The sequence below is a fragment of the Idiotropiscis lumnitzeri genome, chromosome 2 (genome assembly GCF_059441095.1).
Source record: "Idiotropiscis lumnitzeri isolate Australia: NSW breed Sydney's pygmy pipehorse chromosome 2, RoL_Ilum_1.0, whole genome shotgun sequence".
NCBI classification, from domain to species: Eukaryota; Metazoa; Chordata; class Actinopteri; order Syngnathiformes; family Syngnathidae; genus Idiotropiscis; species Idiotropiscis lumnitzeri.
In genome coordinates this window covers 19,974,134-20,001,314 of record NC_142392.1, presented here as the reverse complement: position 1 = coordinate 20,001,314, position 27,181 = coordinate 19,974,134, and the positions used below count along the sequence as shown (strand labels likewise).

The window sequence follows — 27,181 nt, the reverse complement described above, 5'->3', positions numbered from 1 at the left end:
TTATTGGCTGATTGTTGTAAGTTTTCAATTTCACGGCCTTGTCTGTGACTCTTTCCGGTTTCTCTTCAAGTGATTTCAAGTCTTTTTCGTTTATTATGTTTGCTTTTGCTCCTGTGTCAATTTTAAAAGTAACTTGAGTCACATTGACAAGCAGTGGTGCAATCCATTTATCTTCTTTTACTGCATTAACAGCTTGCTCTGGGTCTCCTCTAGTTTGTTGCTGCACATCGCTTTCGCCATGTGACACTATTTTGATGAAAAAAGTGTCACTTAGGTCATCACTATCATCTGTGTCTTCCTGCACGGTGTGCACTTTCTTCTTGGTGTTGCACATCTTAGCATAGTGATTTTGCTTTTTACACTTAGCACATGTTCTCCCAAATGCAGGACATCGTTTTGGCTCGTGCATTTCTCCACACTTTTTACAGCTGAATGGAGCTTGATCATTTTCATTGTTTTTGGTCTTTTTCTTGAATCGCAGTTTACCTTTCCTTGTCACTGCCTTCACGGACTCTGTTTTTTTCATAAGATGGCGCTGCTTGGAAAGTTAGCACGTGCTGCTTTGCTAGCTCGTTAGCTTGGCAAGTCTTTATTGCATTTTCCAATGTTAGGTCCGCCTCCCTCAACAGCCTCTCTCTGAGTTTCTTTTCGTTAGTCCCGAACACAATCTGATCCCTTATCATCGAGTTCTTCAGATCACCAAAGTTACAAGACTTGGCTTGAATTTTGAGATCGGTGAGGAAATTGTCAAAGGACCAACCGGGCTGTTAGAGTCTTGAACGAAACACGTATCTCTCACAAGTTCCGTTTTTCTTAGCTAGACAGTGTTCATCAAATTTTTGTAGGACCTTTTCAAACTTGTCTTTATCTTCGGGTTCATTGAATACCTCGATGGCCTCGGCTCCGGCATTGGTTCGCAAAAGGGCTATTTTTCTTTCGTCCGTTCTGTTTCCGACTCCCACGGCAGCAAGGGAGAGCTGGAATTGTTGCTTGAAAGCCGTACATAATTTCAACAGGAGGTGCTACTGTCAGACCCAAAGCGTATCCTCAACCTGAGCTTCATTCTGTCTTAACTGGGGCCGGTCTGTCATCACTACCAGCAGGTGTACAACGTGAAACTATTCCAACAATACAGAGTGACCAAGCTTCACCAACAACCGATAGTACATCTGATCGTTTGCTTACAGCACTGGAGAAGCAAAATGAAATTACATCTTCACTTTTCAAACAACAATCACTTTTGCTGTTACCCAAACGAGATTTGCAAGTTTTTGATGGAGATCCATTACAATACCTAAGTTTCATAAGAGCCTTTGAACACAACATCGAAGAAAGAACTCCTAATCACAAGGACTGTTTGTACTACCTCGAGCAATATACCAGAGGCCAGTCCCTGGATCTGGTCCGAAGCTGTCAGCATCTGCCACCTTCTCGTGGATTCATTAAAGCGAAGGCTTTGCTACAAGAACATTTTGGAGATCCGTTTAAAGTAGCTTCTGCATACATGGACAAGGTACTTTCATGGCCTTTGATAAAGGGAGAAAATCTCAAGGCGAAGCAGGCCTACAGTTTATTGCTTCGTGAATTCTGTAATTCAACGGGAGATTCTGTAGGTGACCTAAACGTGCCCACCAATATGCAAATTATGGTTAAAAAACTGCCTTACGAGCTTAGAGATAAGTGGAGAAGTGTGGTCTGCCATCTGCAAGAAACGTACCATCGCAGAGCCACATTTCATGACATTGTGGAGTTTGTGGAGAAGCAAGTTAAGATTGCAAGTGATCCTCTCTTTGGAGATATACAAGATTTACCTGCAACAGGAAAAGGAGAGTTTAGAGCTGGGACATTTCGGACTGGTACGAAAGCTAAAGGGAGTAGCTTTGCCACTTCATGTGGAAAAGAAAATGGAGCCTGTAAATAAAATGGAGAAGAACTTACCTGTAAAGGCATGCTTGTTTTGTGGAGCTGGACATTCTTTGGATGTTTGCCTTCTATTGGATAAAAAGACGCAAGTTGAAAAGATGTCTTTTTTGAAGGAAAAAGGAATGTGCTTTGGTTGTTTGTGCATTGGGCACAGAAGCAGAGAATGCAAAGGACGTTTGGTGTGTAGAGTATGCAATAAGAAGCACCCTACCTTGTTGCATATTTATTCCCAAACGAAGCAAATAAGTTCAACACTGGCCGATGTTGATTTAGAAAGTGTCAGAGACGGTGCTGTGGTGTCAATTCAGTCCAGTGGCTTGACTGGGACCAGTAAACAGGACTATGTGTTATCAATACTACCTGTCCAGGTGAAATCCAAAAGAGGTAACAAAACTTTGTCTTCTGTTGGGTACAGAGGCGCGCAGAACTGTGTTGAGAGGGCTTTTGTACTAGATCTCCTGTGAGGAATAAATCGGCTCCTGTGTGAAGTTGCCGGCTTCCTGGTCGTCTTTCTCTCAAAACGAGCGCGCATAATTGTTGGATGAATGTCGGTCATGTTTGGTTAATCATTAATGGAATCAGATAATTAATTCGAATAATTTGGTAAAAGTTATTCTACAGTCTTAGAGTTAAATTCCAACGGCACCAAGAGAACAAAAATAATGTACTTGCTTATGAGGAAAGGTGAACAAATTCAAAATCTTTGACTTAAACAAACTTGTGAAACATTAATGTCTATTCAAGACATGAGAGAGGCAATTAACCTTGAACGCATTTCCCCAAACAACTTAATGTTGTGATGCATATTTTTAACGATAGAAAGTCGTTCTTTCCAAAGCAAATGAGAGTAAGACGGGTACAAACCTGCTTCGTGTAGCACAACACGAGGCTGCTTGTAACCTTCGCCCAGCAGTTGAAGATGTTGCTCGTTCTCTTCTTTTATTCCACAAAGTTCCTCTTTGTACTTGGGTGTCGTTCTTGCACACATTTTCAAACGCCAATCTCAACAAATCCGCACTTGATCTCTGCTTGGCGATAACTCGTGAGCTTCTCTTTGTTCGACGAGACGAATGAAAGATGGCGTCGATTTTTAAAGTAGCGCTGAATGGATTTCCTGCGTGAAAACTGCAGTCTGTTCGCACGAAAGCGGAAGAACAGGACACACCCCGCTGTGATATGATTGGCTGCTGGCCATGTGTAGCACTGTCACCAACTCACCGACAGATGTCGCCATTTGCGATGCAAATCATTGTTATCTTCTTCTAAACATTGGAAAAACGTACGATTTGAAAAAAGAAAAAACGAAAGATTTAAACCGTATGCATTTGACCAAACGTTTTAGTTCCCGAATATGAACTTTACAGATGTATTGAATTTTACTTTTGTTGCTGGCTTTGTTTATACATCTGACACCATGTCGTCGGTTGGAGAGTATTCCAAATGTATTTCCCTATTATTAAGAGTTGACATGATAAAGTGATACTTTATGTCAACATGTTTGCACCTTTGCCTTTTTACTGGTTTTTTCGCCAGTGACGTTATTGCGAATTTTAAATTAAAATACGTCACTGTTTTATTATCTAAATATCTAAATATTAGTGTTAAAAATGATTTCAGTGTTGATATAAGCACTTAAATATTTCATTATTCGTCTCAGTATTCATTAAACTACGCCGATTCACTATTATTTCAAGATTCATTCAACTGTTTTAGTAATAATTTAGTATTCAATGTTTAATCGTTTCTTTTTAAATATTCGTGTCAATATTTTGTTCAATCTTAATGTTATGGAAAACTATTTAGCAAGTAAGGTTTTTGTTATTTATTGTGGCCACCTGCTTTTCAGAAAGTGCCTTTCGCTTCTTGTACAACACGACTTTGACTGATAAGTATGCTCAATGCAGAAAAAATATCTCTGTTTTAAGATTCCACTGTCAAATAAATCTTCATCTTCCTGTGTGCATCAGTATCTTCCCAGCACTTCTCCCACTGAGATCACTCTGCAGACTGACCCAAAGGACAATTTATTTTCCAGACTATCTCATTGATCTTCCCTAACTGCTGAAAATTCCACAACAATCTGGGGTCAGACTTGGGATAGCTGAATATCCGCCGGTGAAATTCAGGGACGCTGGCGGGTGACCTCCAGGGTCCAATTCAGACAGCAGCAGCAATGAACTGCGTGATGCGAATCATCTCGTCCGTGGTGACAAATAAATGCTGACTCCAGTCGCCATCAAGTTGCCAACTCGTGACATTCCAAAACCTTTGAGAGAAACGGAGACCACTTGCGTTTCTCTGTCTTGTTCTTTTTCGAGTTCAGTTTTTCACCTTTTCACAGCGTAATGAAGGCCAGTTGAGCAAGTGGAACAAGTGTTTTTATTGATGATTGTGGAAGGCACCGATTTCATAAGCACCGTTTCTTCTCACACCTTTTCCATTAGGTACGATTTAAAAGACAACTGAAAAGCATAACGTTAACAAATGTTGTTCCAGGCAAAGGCAATTAATTTTATTTACATCTTGATGTAAAATCACAAAAAAAATCATCATCACTCAGACACAATGCACTGATCACATTGGCCTTGTGTCAATAAAAAAGCTTTGCAAAATTAAATTTATCATATTTTATTCAAAATCACATTTACATCTTACCACAAAGAGTCGGTTCCTTCAGGTTTTTTTTGTCCTTTTTTTTAAGCTTCAAGGATCGCTGCTATTCTCGTTGGGCTGGACGATAAACCGAAAATTTACTGTTCCTGAAATTTAATACAATCATTTTGCCCATGTCGGTAAATTCGGTGTTTAAAAAAAAAAGAATAGTCTTTTTAGTCACGTGACTCCACCCAGCTGAACTAGAAAGAAAACTGACGACACGGTCATAGCTGGCGATTAAAATCCCGAAGCGGCTGACACGCGAAGTAACGTTAGTTGAAGTTGTTCCTGTTGTGCTTGTCCCGAAAAGAAATTCGACATCTGTCGTTTGGAAATGTTTTGGGTTCCATAAAGACGATGTTTGAGCAAAAGAACATGAACTACAAAGTGCGTCGTAAGCACCCGAAACAGCGCGCCCAACCTTTTCTTTTTCACCACCCACAACACAACCATGCTGTTGACTTGGAGCTTGTGCTAAAAGTTCAAAGTGAGGAGCAAGTTTGGACAAGTGACAACAGCCCATAACGGAGGCGACACCATACGAGAGAACGTCTAAGAGGTGGACGCGATAGCTTAGCACATAGCTAAAGCTATAGCTCCTCTCGTTATAGTGGAGCGCATCGGATTTAAACGCCTCATGAAAGTAGCCGACAAGAGGTACGAAAATATTTGTTGCAAACCGTACTTCCCGATATGGACAACATCGGGACGGGAGCGGAGACATGTCAAGCATTTTGCATCCACATCCGACTTGTGGTCAAGTCGCAACATGGATCCCTGTTTGAGCCTGACCGTGCATGACATAGACGACAAGTGGCGACCGCGCACCAGCGTACTTGAAACAGCATTTTCCTGATGAAGCACATGCGTTTATTTGGCACTGGCATTCCATTGACATTTTTTTCATTTTATTTAGCATTTTGTGTACAGGCGACTAGCTCCTTTGCACATGGCATTATTTATATTGTTTACAAGATACCTTTACACAAATCTAGGCCTTTGCAAATGGCATTACAGCATCTCGGCACAATATATTTGCAGAAAAAGATTTTGTGAGAGGTACCCTTTTTCTCCTGTTCTTTGTGACATTGTTCAAATCATGCAAAGCAAGCAATTTGGAATGTTTATACAAATGGTTTTTGTAATTTTATTTTTCACTGAAAGTAATGTGTACCAGTTGGTCAATAAAAAAACAGTTAATATGCATTTCCTGCATTTATTTTTATTTTGGCCATCAGGGGGAATTTATCGTGCATTTATCGTTATCGAGGTAAAATTGCCCAATTTACAGCGATATTGATTTTATGTTATATCGCCCAGCCCTACCTCACATGCATCTGGATTAAGGACTTTCTGACCAACAGACCCCAGACTGTGTTGCTCGGCCCCTACACGTCCTCCACCCTCATGCTGAGCACCGGTTCCCCCCAAGGATGCGTGCTGAGCCCTCTCCTGTACGCCCTCTACACCTACGACTGCAGCCCGGCCCACGGCAACAACACCATCGTCAAGTTTGCTGACGACACGACAGTGGTCGGTCTGATCTCGGAAGGTGACGAGACAGCCTACAGAGAGGAGGTGAAGAGGCTGACGGCTTGGTACAAGGACAACAGACTGCACCTTAACACTGCAGAAACAAAGGAGATCGTCATCGATTTCAGGAGGAACAAGACGGTGCCGCCCCCCCTCTGCATCGAAGGCGTGTGTGTGGAGAGGGTCCACACGTTCAAGTTCCTGGGAGTACAGATCTCCGACGACCTTTCTTGGACTCACAACACCACAGCAGTGGTAAAGAAGGTCCACCAACGTCTGCACTTCCTGAGAGTCCTCAGGAAATTCAACCTGGACAGGAAGCTGCTGCTAGCCTTCTACCACTCGTCCACCGAGAGCCTGCTGACTGTGTCTCCACCTGGTACAGCGGCTGCACTGAGGCGGACAGAGTGAGGCTCCAGAGGACAGTCAAAACAGCGCAAAGGATTATTGGCTGCCCTCTCCCCTCACTATCGGACATCTACACCGCCCGGTGCCTCAGAAGGGCTCTCAACATCGTCAAAGACAATACCCACCCAAACTCACACCTGTTTGACCTGATGCCCTCTGGCAGGCGCTACAGGTGCATCAAATCAAGGACCAATAGACTGAGAAACAGTTTCTTTCCAAGAGCCATCTCCATTCTAAACTCACACACACACACACACAACCACCCGCACCTTGCAGAACAGCAACGTGATGTGTTTCTATACACCCTATTCGGTATTATTTTCCATTGCTATTCTCACTATTCTCTTATTTATCTAATTTATATATTTATCTGAATTATTGTTGTATTACACTGGAGAGGGGAGCTCTCTAATCTCGTTGCACACTTGAGTACAATGACAATAAAGGGATTTCTGATTTCTGATTCTGAACAAAATAGTGACACGAATATTTAAAAAGTAACGACAGTAACGATTAAACATTGAATACTAAATTATTACGAAAATAGTTCAATGAATCTAGAAATAAATAATCACCGTAGTTTAATGAATACTGAAACGAATAATGAAATATTTAAGTTAGTTAAGTTATAAACACTGAAATCATTTTTAACACTCTAACATTTAGATAATAAAACAGTGAATTTAAAATTCGCAACGACGTCGCTGGCGAAAAACTCTGAAAAAAGGCAAAGGTGCAAATATGTTGACATAAAGTTTCACTTTATCATGTCAACTGTTCATAATAGGGAAATACATTTGGAATACTATCCAACCAACAACATGGTGTCAGATGTAGAAAAAAAACAGCAACAAAAATAAAATTCAATACATGTCTCAAGTTCATATTTGGGAACTAAAATGTTTGTTCATGTGCATCTTAGGTTTTTCTCTGTTTAGAAGAAGATAACAATGATTTGCATCGCAAATGGCGACATCTGTCGGTGAGTTGGTGATAGTGCTCCACACAGCCAGCAGCCAATCATATCACAGAGGGGTGTGTCCTGTTCTTCCGCTTTCGTGACGAACAGACTGCCATTTTCTCGGAGGAAAAAAACGACGCCATCTTTCATTCGTCTCGTCGAACAAAGAGAAGCTCACGAGTTATCACCAAGCAGAGATCAAGTGCGGATTTTTTGGAATTATCATTTGAAAATGTGTGAAATAACGACACCCAAGTTCAAAGAGGAACTTTGTGGAATAAAAGAAGAGAACGAGCAACATCTTCAACTGCTGGGCGAAGTTTGCAACCAGCCTCGTGTTGTGCTACACAAAGCAGGTTTGTACCCGTCTTACTCTTATTTGCTTTGTAAAGAACGACTTTCTATCGTTAAAAATATGCATCACAACATTAAGTTGTTTGGGGAAATGCGTTCAAGATTATTGACGTTTTATTTTTAAATATTGCCTTTTACTTGCCGGTTTGCTGAACATTTGTTTATGCCAAATAAAATCAGTGCAGAAAATAAATGCCAAAGAATAACCAATAGTGGGGGGTAAAATCCGTGTTTTTCCCAGTATAAACTTTGAACTGATGATTTAACATTTTACATGTTCTAATTTTTATATCTTTTTCAAGCAATTCTTTATGGAAGGAATTGAGAAACATTTAGCAAATGAATCTTCAAAGCCAAATTACTCCAATGCCTGTTCGTTTTTGTACTCACGAAGAAAAGGGTCAAATAAAGACTCAACATGATTAGAGTTCCGAAATTTAGTTTCTTTGATTTCTGGACTTCAGGAAATAGTACAAAGACAGATATCTGGGTGGCTTTTTCTTAATCTGACGAGAAACTGTACTCAGACGAGTACAATCGAAAAATGTCGCGCTGATCTCAGCCCAGCCTCACATTTTATTTTCTATGTCAAGGGTCATGTAGGTTGAATCGGTCATCCTTGCTCCTTCCACGTCCAAGGCTGACCTTCTCAGGCAGGTGGCAGTCTCTCGGTCTCTCCTGCTCACATTCCCCTGTAATCTCGTCAGTGTACAGATTGTGTGGTGTATGTTTTCCCAGATCAGATTATGTGTTTTTGGTGTTCCTGATCGCGTCCCCGTGACGTCCTCCCCGGCCCAACTTGATATGTTTGTATCTTCTATGGCCTATGTGGAGAATGTGTTTAGTCGTATTTGTCCATGAAGTGCTATCTGGTTTGTCATCAGTTTGACCTGAGCAGACTGAATCCGTTTGTTCTGAATGAGAGTGTGGGTCGTGAAAATACTATGTGTGCAATTTTGAGGTCTTCCATTTAAACTAAGTCATATAAATTTAGCATATGAATGCATCAGTAAACACCATGACTACAATCCCAGTCAATCTTATCGATGCACTGTACTTCTACTTTCATTTGATAAATGCTTTTTGTTTGATCAATGTTTAACATATTCAGTAAATATGAACCTGCTAAATTAAATAATTGACCTTCTGTCCCGTAAGTGTTTAATATAATGCCAGCAATCGTAATACAATCCTTCAATATTCATGTCCGGTGTGGCCATTCCCTATAAGAAGGGAAGGCCAGAGAGAGGGGACACCTTTCCCTTTTTTCTTTTTGGGGAGACTTCTTTTGACATCAGCATGTGACGAGAATAAAATCTCTTTCCAACCAAAATGGCTGTGTCAGAGAATTTTTTTCCATCACCAATTCTGCCATGCTCTGCGACCTGTCCGGAGGGAAGCTGAGACAGACCCACACATCAACAACAAAATATACCACATTTTTGGCATTTTGCTCCATTGAGGGTCTCAGGGTGCTGGGGCGCAGGCGTTCAACAGCCGGCCGGCTGAACTTTCGGTGAGATGCTTTTACTCACAATGGGTGTTGTGCGCCTGTGTCCAAGCGGTCGGGGCTGTTGGCGTCGTTAAAGAGAGCTTGTGCGTGTGGGTCTGCTCTCTGGTTGGTCATGGAAAATGTGCCTGTGTTAGTTTCAGTTATTGTTTAAACAAGAGGCCTCTATAATGATTGATTAAGACATTAAAATGTGTCAAAGTAACCACACTATGAAAGAACATTAGAAAAAGTATTTAGAAAAAATAAATAAATGAAAAAAATATAATAGGAACTAAGTAAATGGGGACTAGTGCGGGAGAAATGTGCAGAAGATAAAGAAAAGAAAGGTCTAGTGGTTAAAGAGATGAGAAATAAGAAGTGTAAAACTATACCTCTAGACAACATAGTCGTGAATAAGCTCAGTTTGAGCACAGACCCTGGCCAGGGTGTAAATTTTAGCAGGAAAATTATGATCTGAAAATAGAAATAATGAAGAGAAGCGCGCTTCCACGAATCATATTGGACACTTTGTGGCATGGAACACAGTAAGGATCGAGGTGTACCGTTGTGTGGAGCCCCTGGAGCTGAGCCGACGGTTTTGCTGGTACGTAGCAATAGTAATGCATTAAGTCTGGGCCGGTTCGACTCCGCTGTTCAGATACGTACACTGTGATTACTCGTGTTCTGGTAAAGGCCACGCAAAATCAAAAACCTGGCTACCATCTACTGTGGGACCAAGAAGTCAGGCAGCCCCCACGCAGGAGATAAGTGGTTATAGTTATCAACCAGTGCCAGTCCCTCCTTTGTAGGAAGAAATGCCCCTTCTAAAACCCAAATGTTATTGCATTAATATTCCGTTTTATCAGTTCAACTAATGCGTTTTCGTCCTAGTGTGCATTGAAAGATGCAGCATAAAAAATGTTCAAAAATTTGGATAATAACTAAAGCAAAATTAGAATGAGAAAGATAATTGGCTACATAATCATTGGGGTGAAATTATTCTTCACTGCAAGAAGCGGTGATTTAAATAGAGAAATCTAAGATCATAAAAGGATGAATGCATGTTCCGTGGAATGTGATTTGTCAACACGGAAAAGCCCTGAGTGATGAAAACGTTAACATACGATGAAGGAACAGTTCTCTTTGACGGCAAAAGTCTGACTATGGTAAACAATTGATAATTAGACCTCAATGAAGTGATTGTGCAGTTGAAAAAGTTCATATCTTGACTGTGAAAAGCTAAAGTGAGAAACTAGGATGAACTATTTGGCAAACACTAGAACGTATTCAGTCTCGATGAAGACTGAATGCAGTAAAATTGCAAGAAGAAGAACAATAAACCAGCCCAGAGTGTTACAATGTCCTGCAAACAAAAGTTTGGGATTGCCCCTGAGGGTGAAATTCCTCTCTGAACTCCTCCTTTTTGCCCCCGGCAGCAACTCATGAAACAGGGAAACTGATAAGAGATACAATTTTGTTGAAACAGAACATGCAAGGTTAAAGGTCATGCAAAACGAAAAAAAAACATCTAATGTTCCATACTTCAGTTTGGCGACGGATGTACTACGGTAATTCAATTAATGGAACGACATTTTGAGATGGAAATGACAGGAATATGATGAATTATCATGTTATGAGGGGACATTTGAGATACAGTTAATTGATATAAATTAAATTAGACATTTTTAGTCTGCGGATAATCCACTTCAAAGAATACTGACTCATAGGTTGAGGAAAACGGGGTTATATTAGTTAGTTAAAAAAGAATAGCTAAATTATAGTTGACGTGTTCATGGGGATTGAATATGAATCATAAACAGAAGACAAAACCAATTGGCATTGGCATTTGTAAAATATGATGAGGGATTAAGTTGGTGAGCTCTTATGGGAGACGGGGCGAGACGTGAATGGATTGAAGCTTCCGCCAGTGACCCGTCCAATAGTGTCACCACCACACAGCTGTGCCGGGTGGCCGTCCTCGAGGACGTGCGCCTCCCAGTTACTGACATCAAGCGAAACAGTCCGTCAATGAGAAACTGCTGATCTGTATGAGTAGAACCCCCGTTTTTGCACCGATGAAAGAAAATATTGTATTGGATGTAGAAAAAGAATTGTTACACTCGTGGGTTCAGAGGGCCAAGAGTGCTAATTCACCGGGAACGGAAAAAAGAATATGGGGTAAAAAATAAAACAGGGGGGAAGCAGCTAATGCAGCAGCCGACGCATGCAGCTCCCATTGCGTCTGCTCTTTCCGTTTCCGATGCTCCTGGGCCAGGTTCTGGTGACGCAGTGCCACAGCAGGCTTGTTGTCCGCACCGGCCAGTCAACAAGGTCACGTAACAGAAGTAAGGGTGGTTATAGACATGGGTTGTGAGTGGGACGTGCTCTTGCTGTGGGTTGTGGGGTCACTGAGTGGTGAGCGGTCCAAACCGAGCCACTTCCTGAAATGTGCCATCCTGTGGTCCAGCGCCATGCCTGTCACAAAGAGCTCCACTAGCACGAGGGCGCCATCGCTACCCCCTCTTCCGACAAAGCTTCGATGGCTTCCAAACGCACACTTGACGCCTCAACCCGATTGGGACCACATTCCACGATAGGGGTGCCCGCGGAGCCTCAGCATTCAAGGACCGCCAAGTCTTAGCATTCCGATGACGATTGATGGACAACAGTTTTTGATGGTGGAACAAGATATTCCACGTTTTGCAAGCTCCTTCTGCATATCCCAGTGAGCAACAACACTGTCACGCTTGTGGGACTCTTGAGATTGGCCGAGTCACTGCCATGGAACGAACCCGCACCTGTGAAACAAACACTGGAATTCGAGTGGGACTGAATTTGACTGTGCACATCCGCCAGGGGAAGCATATGTTGTCCTCCGTTCCAGTCGACTGGGCAGCTCTGAGACCAGGGTCTCCATCCTCCTGCTGCTGGTACGTCCTGTTCCTGCTCTGGTCTGCGCGGTGTAGCCGCCTCCACCCTTTCAAACCACCAATTGGTACTTTGCATTGAACACTGAGTTCTGATGATTTGGTTTGTCAGGATGCATTCACCCAAAATCGAGGGTCAGAAGTGCATCTTGCATTAGGATTATGTATTTGTGATGTCTACCGGTGCTGCCTCGCATGTGTGCCTTGCCCCAGAGCAAAGGAAACGCTATGAATTGTCTCTGTTCGCTGAGCCACAAATCACATTAACTATCGGTGCGCATCATCATACTAAAGATTTCGGCCCATTGGTGAAGACTTTTGGCAGAGTTAATTTCAGATGTTGAATACTCCATGTCACTAGCAGGGTGTGGTGTTTCAGCACCCATTACGAATTCCTCTGTTATGAAACATTTTCCGAATTTCTCGACACTATGGTAGACAGTGAATGGGTCACTCTGAAGCGAAAGCTCTGTTTGCGTCTCTGCCAGAGGGCTTGTGGACCCGAGGTCTGACTGATGTTGTGCTCTGCTCCACAGCTTCTCCAATTTGTTTTTGCTTTATCTGCGAAAGTTTTTATTTTATTGTGAAAGAAATTAAGTTTGTCATGTCATCATGTTTCAAAACTATGCTTACGGGTTAATAGAAGGTCACAAAAACATGGACCTCTTAAACAGGAAAACGTGAGTTCAGTGGTAACAGAGTTGTGTCTATGCTGGCAGTTTAGCAAGAAGCCACAAAAACAGATGCACGTCTTGTTTGACAGGAAACCGTTTAGCTCGCATTTAACAGAAGTGTTACCCAAATATGTGTTGTAAACTGAAACAGTTCGAACAACAGGAAGAGCGTGGATGGGTGTGGTGAAGTCAAAGTGTTCATGTTTTTCCATTCTTTATGAGTTTGCATATACAAATTGCTTTGCTGTGCTTCAATAAAACGCCGCACAGGAGCGGGAAAGCTTTTCTCTTTGGCGGACTGCTCCTCACAAGTGACAAAGACAATCTTGGCTGGGTGATTCATTTGTGCAGGCTTGTCTAGTTTTTGACAAAAACTCTGACATATCTTGTTCAAGCAATTCCTTATGGAATGATTCAACCTGACTCTAAAAACTGTGCACACTGCGGAAAAAAGATCAATGTCGGTTGATGAATTTTAGTGGATAAAACACAAAGGGTTAAGTTTTTAAAAAAATCAAGTACGTATTGGTCTTATTTATGAACTTTGTACTGGCTTACAATGGGCTTAAAAAGGGAAAACGTCACAACCCCCTTTTCTACCAACAAGCCCAGGAACATTTAGTTCTATCTCGAAATGCAAATTGAAATACTTGTAAACATATTTCACTTGAAGGATTCCTATTTTACCGATGACATAATGTTGCGATGGCCCCAAGTGGTCTGCATCAATATGTTGGGGTCCCACAACAGGTGTTCCAACAATAGCGTGTGTGTGATAACTTCAGCTCGCTTCCAAAAACGTCTGTGACTATGTCCGGAATGAAATCGGGCATCAGCCGCAACGTGCTTCCTTTTTAAATGCTCGTTTATCACTGTTGTGCTGCTAGGAAAGGGAGGTTTACATCGTAGGACGTAATTTTGTGAAAATCAAGTCAAGGTAGCACGGTAGAAACAATATCAGACAAAGTTGCAGCCTGATCTTTGACTTGACCAAACCAAATTTGTCTATTTGTGTCCTGCAGACGTCAGACAAAATGATCTCTGTTCTGTGAAAGAGGAGCCAGACTTGACTCACATCAAAAAGGAGGAGGAGGAGGAGGAGATCAACAAGTCACCACTGAACGTTGTCCCTATAAAGACTGAAGATGAAAACATGGGTGAGCGTGAGGAAAACAGAGGGGCGGAGCCTACAAGCACCAACTCAAGTCATCACGTGACAACAGAAGGTGACGAAGACCACTGGTGGCCATCACAAGCACAAAATGAGGAAACATTATCATGCTCTCCTGATGATGATGATGACGATGATGGGCAAGCCAAAGAGGAAAGGGCATGTCACACTGACTCATTAACTTCAAAGTTGTCTTTAAAACCACACACAAGAACACACACTGGAGAAAAACCTTTTTCCTGCTCAGTTTGTGGCAAAAGCTTCTCGAAAAAGAAATATTTAACAGAACACACAAGAACACACAGTGGTGAAAAACCTTTTTCCTGCTCAGTTTGTGGCAAAAGCTTTTCTTTTAAGTCATATTTAATAAAACACACAAGAACACACAGTGGAGAAAAGCCGTTTTCTTGCGCAGTTTGTGGCAAAATCTTCTCTCAAAACGCAACATTAACAAGTCACACAAGAACACACAGTGGAGAAAAACCTTTTTCATGCTCAGTTTGTGGCAAAGGATTCTCTCAAAATGCACATTTAACAATCCACACAAGAACACACAGTGGAGAAAACCCTTTTTCCTGCTCAGTTTGTGCCAAGAGTTTCTCTCAAAAGTCGCATTTACGAAGCCACACAAGAACACACAGTGGAGACAAGCCATTCAGTTGCAGCATTTGTGCTAAAAAATTCTCCACTAAACATAGTGCTGAGAGACACAATTGTGCTGGTGAGAATTGCAGCGATCCTTGAAGCTTAAAAAAAGAAAACAAAAAACTGAAGGAACTGACTCTTTGTGGTAAGATGTAAATGTGATTTTGAATAAAATATAAATTACATTTTGCAAAGCTCTTTTATTGACACTAAGCCAATGTGATTAGTGCCAGAAGAACCATTGTGTCTGAGTGATGATGAGTTTTTTTGTGTTTACATCAAACATTATAAATAAAATTGCCTTTGCCTGGAACAACATTTGTGAACATTATGCTTTTCAGTTGTCTTTTTGTCAGGTTTAAATGCCCTGACGCCTTTTGGGAGAGCTTACTGAAATAACTGACTAAAGGTAACGGCCGAAATAAAAATATGGCTGAGAGGCCAGGGGGAACCAGACATGGCGTTCATTTTCACCGGCCGGTGGGGGAAAGAGTGGGACAAAGCAGAAGCGAGCAGGCAGCTCCGCGTGACTCCTTCCTCTCTCTTCCTCCCTGCTCTGCTCTGATTTTATTAGCTTGACTCAAGAATCACCAGGAGACAAGAAATTAAAATACAATTAGAGTCTGTTTAGTCTAAACTAATCACCAGAAGACTCCAACAGGCAGGAAATCACAACTCACGGTGTAAAGGTTACTTTAACTCAACACATTGTTCGAATAATATTTAGAGGTTATTATACATTTGCCATGACACAGCTTTATTTCAATTTATGGTGCGCATGACATGTTGCAAATTAGTGGAGTGGACTATGCTTGAGTGTTTACAGTTTGAGTGGAGATACAGGAGGAAACCTTTACTGCAGGGAGGTGTCTGCAATTGGCAGGGCGGCGGCACTTCTTCAGAAGTGAGGATGAAGTAAACAACTGTGACGACCGGCTCTGCTAGGGAAGGAGGGAAGTAACATAAACCGAGCTGTTAAATGGTGTGGAGAGAGTTTACAATTTATTTTTAGTAAAGAAGAGAGGTAGGGTTTAAACAAATGATCTCAACCAACAGGTATCAACCCAAGTTGACAAATGTGTATGAATAACAAAAGCAAGTGTCTCCAAAATTCACAAAAGTCCAAACAAGAGACACAACAAGCGCAAGCGAGGCAAACTGAACTCTCAAGTCCCAGCCGCCCTGAGAAGCAGAACCGAGGTCCTTTTATTGGTCCCAGCTGCCCAGGTGGAGCTCGTTGGTTGGGACGTCCATGAGTAACGAGCAGGAAAGCAGTCCACCAACGGGGAACGAGCGGGAAAGCAGTCCAGCAATGGGGAATGAGCAGGAAAGCAGTCCAGCGCTGAGGCACAAGTCCATTGACTTTACAAACGAAAGGGTGGAAGAGTTACTGCAATACAACAAGGGCGTGGCCTTGTAGGTGGGCCCTAGCCCAGGGCCGTAACACAACATCGTAATGAGCCCTGATAGAAGAAGTTGGCACCAAAGTCTGACGCAAACAGCATCGTGCTGGGTCCTGATAGAAGATGTTGACGTCAAAGTCAGCTGTGACCCACGACGGCACGCTCATGATAAACCGGACTAAACCAGCTTTTGAGAAGACGAACTGTACCACCCTTGAGTGTAATCTGATTCCTCGATGTTATAAAAGGGAATGTGTGAAAAACATCGAGGAACAGAAGGGAGATGAAGTTGCCAAGTAAACATTATTAACCTCTCTGTCTCCACTTGAGCTGAGTGCCTCTCTTCTTTCAGCTATGAACCCTATATGTCAAATTGGCGAACCTGACACACATCTTCAGGATACAGTGTGTGTGTGTGTTAAAATAACAAGTAAGTGTCTATGTGTGTGTATTAAACATTAATGAGTGTATAAAAACATGATTATGAATACACAAACTGATTACCTATCCTCAGCGCATCTTACATTTCCCCCCGTTTGTGGGTTTAAATCATGGCCTTACGGCTTTAAGACAGATCATCATAATGAAATCATACAACAGTGTGATTATCAGTGGAGGGGTGAAAACCCTCAGTAGGGACAAAATTCCCCTCCTCCCTTCCGGCGTGGAACGAGATCCTCATAATTTGATGACCATCAGGGAATAAAACATATATATATATATATATATATATATAGAAAGAAACATTTCTATATGCCTAGTGAAAAATAATAAAACTGTCTCCACGCAGAGCTTGTCCCTGGGGTGACTTGGTGGAGGCCCTTGCCTCGTGGTAGGATGGGACAGCCGTCCTCGCTTCGCGGATCTTTGTGTGTGGTGTATGTGTGCACATGTTTGGGCAGGGACAAAAAGGGTCCATGTGTTTTTTAGGTTTCAGTGTCCAGTTTGAGTTCATCATTCTCAACATCAATTTGATTGGAATGGTACGTTTGGGCAACAAACATACGATTAACCATAGTCTTTGTCATAGGAACAATGCAACATGAACAATCTACACATAACAAAATGAAAACTATGATTATCCCGATAAATTGTGTCTTTCAAATTTTTCATAGTGGTCATAACATCAATAATTGTTTCATTTTACTAAAAATTTAAATGCAGTAATGTTCTCCAATCAAGGCTGAAATTTCTTTATGTACGTCATTAATGTCCAAACAATATCTGATCTTTTTGTTCTGTGGCTTCAACATTCGTATCTGTGGCTGGTTGTGTGGTTCTGATGTGCGTGTGGTCCGAGATTGTGACTCAGGTGAGCTCCTGTTCGAGGGATTCGCGTTGTCAGGCCTTTAGCTGGAAACCGGTGAAGCTTGTACTGCAACTGGTGGATCCAGTCGCCACGCCCCGCGACCTTTGCAGCGTCGGGGTCACTGCCATCATCTGGCGAGGGCCATCTCAGCATTCACTTGTCCCAACGAAGTCGTTTCAACACCTTGAAGAAGATTTGGTCTCCCACACGGACGTGAATTCTCTGTGAATCAGAACACACTGACCAGTAATTGTGTCTTTTGCATCTTTTTCGGTCAAACATGTTTTTCATGTGGACTGCGACCGATGTGCCAGTCGCTGGTGGTTCTGATGAGTCAAGATCTGGGAATCTATAGGGGTGGCCATATAGGATTTGTTTGCACCTTTGTTCCCCCAATGTGTGCATTCAATTAGTGGTGTATTTTTCCTGGCGTGATATCAAATTGTCAAGTTGATTTGCTGCGTGTGTGTGTGTGTGTGGGGGGGGGGGGTGTGCGTGTGTGTGTGTGTGTGTTCATTTTCCCTTATAGTAATGCAGTGCCGACTTTGAGGTCATGCTTTGGGCTGCAGCCTTCGCTGCATTGTCAGCGAGGCAGTTTCCAATTGTAATTGGGTCATTTTATTAAGTAAGTTTTGCTTTTCAAATAACCATTTAGGCATGTTTTATGCACAACATTTCTTTTCCTGTTGTGGTTTTAAAAGCCCTTGTCTGCCCAATGTCGACAGAACACATGAACATTTATCTTGACTGTCAGTTCACATTGTAACCATACAACCCATACAAGATGGGAAACCCTAAATTTTAATTAGCTCACACCTGCTACGCTCTTCCTGCTTATCCTAACAATTTCTCTCTTACAAATGATCTGTTTTGTGACCTTGCTTCTCAAACGCTTCTACTCCTCACCAGTCCGGAATGTGCACCTCATTTCTTTCTTATCAGTCTGGAATGTGCACCTGTTTTTTTTTTTCTTACACGCCTGAATCAGTGCAAAACATCATGCTGCTTGTCTTGAACATACAGAATTTAGCATCCCTTGAAACAAAATTTCCATTTGCAATCCCCAAAACAAAAAATGTTCCTCCAGTCGGGAGAAAAATGTCCTTAAAAAAAAAGAAAAAGTGTCCATAAGGTCAAGTCACGGTTTGGTGATAATTTGGAGCGGCTTCCACAGTCGTGTGGCGCCTTCTAGTGGTGCGAGAAAAAGTGACGCTGGGCTGAAACGCACCGCACCTTATCAGTTTAATGTGTCCCTGTGACAATGAGGTCGCCGTGCAATGTGAATGTGGTGGACAAGAATGTAATTTTTTAATTCCTGAAGCAGCAGTGAAGACTGCTTGAACACACTCTGACGTGGCTCTCACCACGGGATCCAATTATTGTGACTAATATGCAAATGGATTCACTTTCCTGTGTTTCTGCAGCAACACATGTCCATGAAGCCATTTTTTTGCAGTCACTGTTTGCTCAATGCTCATACTAATTTGGTAGTGCGTTAAGATGCTTTGTCCATACAATCTCCTTTTTGGTCTCATATTCACTTGAAAATTATGTTTACTACACACTAAACATGATCTACAAAAATTTTAAAAAGGTTTGTTGTCCTAGCTGTAGTATGGATATCAATCCCTCCTGTTGAGACATCGGAATTTCCATGACTCAATTTAGCAGTTAAATATCAAGTTGGTAGTGCTAACACATCGTAATCAATGAGTTCATGCTTGACAAGTTCAAAAGCTTTGTCAGCCTTAAGTGTTCAAACAATTTTTCTCTTCCGCAAATGTCATTGCCTGGTCATAAATGATGTCCAGCAATGCTTGTGTGATTTCTGAGTAATTTGCAATTCATGCTACAAAAAGAATTACACACTTCTATAAAAACATTTACTCGTCTGTTATTGGCTTTAAGGCTCTGGCAATGTTTTGCTTATCACTGACAATGCGCTCTTTTAAAGTTTTGACATTTGTGTAAATTCGCCCTTGCTTTTTGATTCTGTATTAAAGTCCAATTGTGTCAGTGTATCGCGGACTAATAAGTAAAACGCATGTTGATGTAGAACTCCTTCTACACACACTTTTTATGTTTGTTTTTTACGTCACGTGATCCTCCGTTGCTACCACAACTCGTCCTGAAAAAGTAATGTTTGTAACAAGACTTACTGCTTTCTCCCTTTTTGTCATGATCCGCGTCGGACATGACCGGGGTTTTGTTATTGTTTTCATGTTCATGCGGTTTTGTTATTGTTTTCTTCACCTCCCGGCCATGTGCACTTGTTATTGTTTTGATCTGCTGAGTAGGGGCGTTTCACCTCAGCACCTCGCCCTCACCAGCCACGCACCTGTTCCCCGTCAGCTCACACACCTGATGCCCATCCGCACTCCTAATGACTGGACTATATAAACACCTCATCCCAACAACTCAGTGTCGGAACATTGCCCCTGCTACGCCTGCCCTATGCAATTGCTGCCGCACTTTCCGGACTTCCACGACCACGGTTGTTCCTGTCAAGTTCATGCTCTTGTTCACGTCCTCGTTCCCGTCACGCCCCTCAGCGTTTTGCCCCCGGCTTATGTTCCTCGTCTTCCTTTTCTGTTAGTCACGTTTTGGTTGCGTCCTTGTTATTTTTCATCCTGCCACGTTTGTTTGTCCACGCCCCGTTGTTTGTCCTCGTTAGATTTATTTAATAAACTCCCTTAGTTTACCCTTCTCCTGCTTCCTAGCTCTTTGGGTCCACCCACCTCTTCGCCGAACGGCGAAACCTGACACTTTTTTTTCTTCCTTCTGCTCAACACGTTCATGCTTTTTGTGCATAATTTTCTTTTCCATTTTACAAGTTGGACAACTAAAATGACCGTATTTTCGCAGTCATAAGGCGCACTTTAAAGTCGCAATTTTTTTCCGAAACAAACAAAGCGCCTTGTCAGGCGATACGCTCATTAAATGGACAAAGTATCACTCACGACCATCAGCTCTTGTCATCAACGGGCTGTTGCGAGTGCATGTTAGCACATCCTGCTGGGCAAAGAGTGAGTTGTCCATGCTTACAATTGACCGTGACTAATACACTATATTCTTGATTTTTTTAAACCACAATGGCCGAAGGAGGGAAAAGTGTGGATTTAATTTCAGATCCACTTGCAAGGACATTTTCAAGTCGGACCTTTCAAGAGAAGCTATATCGTCCAACACTCACTCAGTGGTGCGTAAGTGTGTTTCTGGATATTATTTGTCCAGCCGTGGTGTCATAAATGATGATATTTTGATGTGGATTCATTCAAGTAGGACGAAGTAGGAATTCCCTGAAGGCTCAGGTGTGAAATGCACTGAAGTAACTTAAAAAGTAAAAGTAAAAAAATTATGATTGTTTAAGAATGTGCAAGAAAGAACTCAATCTGATCGAAATTTTGTGCTTTGACAAATGTTGAAAATAATGATATTTTCCAGGAGGTATTTATTTCTTTGTTGTTTATTCTTTCAATTCTATACTTATTTCAATATTTGAGTATTATTTTTCTTTCAATATGTAGTATATTTTGTCTTTGAAGTGTGGGTCCTTGCTGCCTTCAGGAGAGGCAGCCGAGCAAGGCTGGATTGGTGATGGAAAAGAACAAAAGAAAGAAGAAAGATTTTATTCTCGTCACATGCTGATGTCAAAAGAAGTCTCCCCAAAAACGTGCGAGCCCCCTCTCAGACATTCCCTTCTTATAGGGAATGTCCAAATAGGACATGAATATCTAATTTTCCCTTGTTGCATATGCATTCCCATCACGCTAATCTTTGGGATTTCCCTCCAAAAGTCCCCCAGAGGGGGAGCAGATGCGTCTCCCCTTTGATACGACCAGTCTACTCGTGACCACCTTAAATTACTCTCATACCCTGGAAGGTCACTGACCTGGCGAGAGAATTGCCCCCACCATAAACAATGCTCAGGCCTATTTTCTCTCAGGGCAGTATCTGGTTACATCGGAACTTCAGAACCAAGACTGGTCACTTCTGTGAGCTCCAGTCCCTTCATAGTTTCATAAAGAGATTTACTTCCCATATCTATATTAGGCCATTTAAAAAAAACATGAATTTTTAAAAAATGTATTTCAATGTATATTTAAGCTTGCTGATGTAATACTACAATATTTATTCAATTATTATAATGTGAAATTATATCAATATTAATTTAAACTTTTTCATTTCACTCTTGAATATTTCTTAACATATTTGTTCATTTGAATATGTATGCAATTTAAATTATTCCATCCATCCAGCCATTTTCTGCCGCTCATCCGGGGTCGGGTTATTGAAATAATTTAATACATAAGTATTTTTTATATTTCAATATTTATTTCAATACTGGGACTCTTCTCAATGAGTTCAATATTTATAAAATGTTTTGATATTTCTTATTAATTGAATTAAGTCTGTATGTGGTTTCCAATTTTAATATTTCCCTATTTAATTATATAACTAATACAAAGTATAAAAAATATAATATAGCATGAAAAAAGTATTTAGTATATTTGACAAAATTATAGTTTTTCCGAAGTGAGATTCTGTTTAGCAACAAACCCCACACACTTAATAGAGCTCAACCTAGAAAGTGATTTTAGCCCGTCAGAAATTTATTCAGAAAGGGAAATATTAAATGTATGTGAGGGGATATTTGAAGAGTTTGAGTTTTGTTCAATGGACCATACATATACGAGCCAGCCAAACACAGCGAGAAAACCAGCGCTGACTCCAGTCGCCATCAAGTTGCCAACTCCTGACATACCAAAACCTTTGAGAGAAACTGAGACGATTTGCGTTTCTCTTTCTGGTTCTTTTTATAGTTCAACTTCGAGTTCAGTTTTTCACCTTTTCACACAGCGTAATGAAGGCCAGTTGAGCAAGTGGAACAAGTGATTTTATTGATGATTGTGGAAGGCACCGATTTCATAAGCACAGTTTCTTCTCACACCTTTCCCATTAAGTACGTTTAAAAAGAAAACTGAAAAGCATAATGTTCACAAATGTTGTTCCAGGCAAAGGCAATTAATTTTATTTACATGTTTGATGTAAACACACAAAAAAATCATCACACAAACACATTGATAATTCTGGCTCTGACCCCATTGGCTTAGTGCCAATAAAAGAGCTTTGCAAAATTAAATTTTTCAGATTTTATTCAAAATCAAAATTTACATCTTACCACAAAGAGTCAGTTCCTTCATTTTTTTGTTGTCTTTTTTTAAGCTTCAAGGATTGCTGCAATTCTCACCAGCACAATCGTGTCTCTCAGCACTACGTTGAGTGAAGAATTTTTTTGCACAAACGCTGCAACTGAATGGCTTGTCTCCACTGTGTGCTCTTGTGTGGCGTCGTAAATGCGACTTTTGAGAGAAACTCTTGCCACAAATTGAGCAGAAAAAAGGTTTTTCACCAGTGTGTGTTCTTGTGTGTTTTGTGAAACTTGCCTTATGAGAGAAGCTTTTGCCACATACTGAGCAAGAAAAAGGGTTTTCTCCAGTGTGTGTTCTTGTGACAAGTTAAATTTGACTTTACAGAGAAGCGTCTACCACAAACTGAGCAGGAAAAAGGTTTTTCTCCACTGTGCTTTCTTGTGTGATATGTTAAATGTCCCTTTTCAGAGAATCCTTTGCCACAAACTGAGCAAGAAAAAGGTTTTTCTCCACTGTGCGTTCCTGTGTGCCTTACTAAATGAGACTTCCGAGAGAAGCTTTTGCCGCAAACTGAGCAAGAAAAAGGTTTTTCTCCACTGTGCATTCTTGTGTGGATTGTTAAATCAAACTTTTGATAGAAGCTTTTGCCACAAACTGAGCAAGAAAAAGGTTTTTCTCCACTGTGCGTTCTTGTGTGCCTTACTAAATGAAACTTTCGAGAGAAGCTTTTGCCACAAACCGAGCAAGAAAAAGGTTTTTCACCACTGTGAGTTTTTCCGTGCCCTTTTAAAGACAGCTTTGAAGTGAATGAGTCAGTGTGACATGCCCTTTCACCTTTGGCTTGCCCATCATCATCATCATCATCATCGTCATGAGCGTCTGATAATGTGTCCTTATTATGTACTTGTGATGGCCCCCAGTGGTCTTCATCACCTTCTGTTATCACGTGATGACTTGAGCTGCTGCTTGTAGGCTCCGCCCCTTTGTTGTCGTCACTCTCATCCTTGTTTTCATCTTCAGTCTTGATAGGGAGAACGTTCACTGGTGACTTGTTGATCTCCTCCTCCTCCTTCTTTTTGATGTGAGTCAAGTCTGGCTCCTCTTTCACAGAAAGGAAATCGTTTTGACTGACGTCTGCAGGACACAGAAAGACAAATTTGGTTTGGTCAAGTCAAACCTCATGCGTCGACTTTGTCTTATATTGTTTCTACCGTGCTACCTTTACTTGTGCCTGCCGCATACGGAGCAATGCGTGGTCCCCAACTTGGACCGGACCATGGGGGCATTTCACAAAATTACGTCCTATGATGTAAACCTCCCTTTCGCAGCACAACTGTGCTCAACGAGCATTTAAAAAGGAAGCACGTTGCAGCTGATGCCCGATTTCATTCCTGACATAGTCACAGACGTTTCTGGAATATGTATTATAATTCAACTAAGATACACCATAATATTTTAAGAGTTCACTGAATTATTTTGGAACTGCAATGATGCTTAACAGCCATAGGGTGTCAGTAATGAGTAATAAAGGAACACAAGACCTCCCACTGATACATCATCATTGACATTTGCATAAATTATCAAGAACTTTGACTTGTGGGGGAGATGCAAACCACCTGGGCCACAGGAACTTTATTACCAGGAAATAAATGTTCCTGGCCTTGTTGGTAGAAAAGGGGGTTGTGGCATACTCCCTTTTTAAGCCCATAGTAAGACAAAGATGCAGATGGATTCCTTGCAGCATGCGCTTGTTCACTGATAAGATCCGTGCAACCTTGGGTGGATGCATTCAATGTATTTTAATTGTTTGGATGAGGTGAAACTATGCACACGTGCACAGAACAGTGCAGGGCCACCCGAGGTTCATTGACCGAGCCAGTAAAAAGTTAATAAATAAATAATACCAATACGTACTTGATTTTTTTTTTTAAAAACTTAATATTTTGTGTTTTATTCACTAAAATTGATCAACCGCCATTTACCTTTTCGCGGCAGTGTGCACATTTTTAGTAAGAAATTGCTTGAACAAAATATAAAAACCAGAAAATGTAAAATGTTAAATAATCAGTTCAAATTTTATACTGGGAAAAACATGGAGTTCACCCCCCACTATTGGTTATTCTTTGGCAAACGTTTTCCGCACTGATTTCATTTGGCATCAACAAATGTTCAGCAACCCGGCAAGTAAAAGGCAATATTTAAAAAAAAAAACGGCAATAACCTTGAACGATTTCCCCAAACAACTTAATGTTGTGATGCATATTTTTAACGATAGAAAGTCGTTCTTTACAAAGCAAATGAGAGTAAAACGTGGACAAACCTGCTTCGTTTTCTTCTTTTATTCCACAAAGTTCCTCTTTGTACTTGGGTGTCGTTCTTTCACACATTTTCAAATGATGATTCCAAAAAATCCGCACTTGATCTCTGCTTGGCGAAAACTCGTGTGCCTCTTTTCGTTAGCGGCTAGCTAGCTAACAAGATAAGCTAAGAAGCTAAGCTAACTACGCCGAAAAGCATCAACGCGCGAAGATGAGGTTATCGGGACACAAAGACTTGATGAATTATATCGTAGTCCTTTAGAGTAGCACTGGACATTCTGTGAGAAATGTACAGTCAGTTCTACACTAAATCAGAAGAATTTAGCGGTGGGTGTTTTTGTTTCGGTGTGGACGGGTCGGTGGATGTGGTCGAGGCCCTTTTTTTTTTTTTTTTTGAACAAACTTTATTGAACATTTTGAATAGACAGTACAACAGTATCACAAGTTCACTTCAGGTATTAAACTAACATATACATTTTCATCCTTAAATAGAATTCACAACGAAGGGTAATGAATGTAGAAAAAAATGTATAATATAAAATAAAATAAAATAAAAATACACAGTAAAACAGGAACAATGTCTCTGGATATATGTAATTAAGGCTTTTAAAGGAAAAAGGCATTCAAAAATGTCAATATCTTGTTGCTTTTCTTGTTGTTAATTAATTTTGTGGTCGAGGCCCTTCGGAAGCTGCGCGCTTGCTAATGACGTCATGCTTCAAGTGCGTATTTTTCAAATATCTTTCTTTGCCTCTGTGTTTGGTTTTACCCATGGATGTTCTATTTTAATATATATTTTATATAATATTTAAATTCGGTTGATACAAAAAATAACAAAATAATTAAATTAACGCCACATTGGCGACTCAGCTCCTACGTCACTTCCGCCTCTGTCCCGAGAAGCCGCCGCTGCAACAGCAGTGGGACGTTTCCGTTTCTCCGACCGAACTTGCAACAATGCTGTGGTTCACTCGGGCTGCTAGATTGTATGAATATAATGTCTGCATATACTAGCAGTGCTTCTCTATTATTTCACGCCCGTCCCTACCAAGAAGAAAAAGATTTGCTCCCCCCCACCACCAATTTTTTTTCTGCCTTTGTAGATTGAGATTAGATTGTCAATAAAATATCCCTTAACTAAGATAAATTGATAAGAAATATAATTTTGAGAACTATTATAGTGAGGATCTCGAAACTCAGTACTCTGTTGTGCAAATATTGATGACAGTATGGCAGTTGAAATGAGTACACACGACTGACTACGAACACGTCTTTTTTCCAAGACTGCCAACAACAACTGAAGGACAATCAGAAATTGGCGCCCACAACATTCACATGAATACGCCCCCACCCGGGATGCCTACTGGGTCAGAGGCATGGTCGTAATGTCCGCCACAATAGGACAAATATTTGTCATGTCATGTCATTATCCACACTGCTTATCCTGTACAGGGTCGCGGGAGGGTGTGTTTGTTTTTTGTACTCAAGAAGAAAAGGGTCAAATAAAGACTCAACAACTGATTAGAGTTCAGATATTTAGTTTCTTCAATTTCTGGAGTTCAGGAAATAGTACAAAGACAGATATCTGGGCGGCTTTTTCTTAATCTCACGAGAAAACTGCACTCGGGCGAGCACAGTCGAAAAATGCGCGCCATCTTTCAGCCCAGCTTCAGTTTTTATAGGAGTTTTTTTATGTCAAGGGTAATGTAGGTTGAATCGGTCGTCCTCGCTCCCTCCCACGGCACGGGTCCACGTCCAAGGGAAGGTCCTCCCCAGGTTAGTCATCGTCTGTATAGTTGATTCCCGTCTGGTCCCCAAGACTGGCACGCCAAGGCTGGCCTTCTCCGGCGGGCAGTCTCTCCGTCTCTCTCCTCTCTGGCATTCCTCTGGAATCTTGTCGGTGTGCATGTGCACGTGTATATGCAGGTGTATGTAAGTGTCTGTGTGTGTCCATGCATATGTGCATGTGCTCTGATCTCCAATTCTTTTTTTCGGAATGTGTTTTTCTTTTGATAGCGTCTATGTGAGTCCTCCAGTGCCCAATTTGGTATGTTTGCATCTCTACAGCCAATGTGGAGAATGTGCTTCGTCGTATTTGTCCATGAAGTGCTGTGAATGCAAGTCATGGAAATGCTATGTGTGCAAATTTGTTCTCACTACCCAAAATTTCAAAAAAGTTCACACATTTAAACTAAGTACTCTAAATTTAGCATGAGAAAAATATAATAAATCAGAAAACAGGACTACAATCCCAG

General features: G+C 41.2%; 2 protein-coding genes across 2 annotated transcripts in view; one reads left to right on the top strand and one right to left on the bottom strand.

The window, feature by feature from the left end:
* The window catches only part of LOC148341913 (uncharacterized), an 87,928-nt gene extending 62,229 nt beyond the window's left edge, over positions 1-25,699 (bottom strand). Inside the window, exons 1-2 of the mRNA XM_088287991.1 lie at positions 25,696-25,699; positions 23,443-23,541 (exon numbers count right to left, since the gene is read on the bottom strand). Coding sequence (XP_088144117.1) covers positions 23,443-23,541; positions 25,696-25,699 — 103 coding nt within the window. The remainder of the gene's footprint in view (positions 1-23,442; positions 23,542-25,695) is intronic.
* A 456-nt stretch (positions 25,700-26,155) lies between these two features.
* LOC148341911 (uncharacterized) overlaps positions 26,156-27,181 on the top strand; it is a 51,682-nt gene continuing 50,656 nt past the window's right edge. Inside the window, exon 1 of the mRNA XM_088287989.1 lies at positions 26,156-26,171. Coding sequence (XP_088144115.1) covers positions 26,156-26,171 — 16 coding nt within the window. The remainder of the gene's footprint in view (positions 26,172-27,181) is intronic.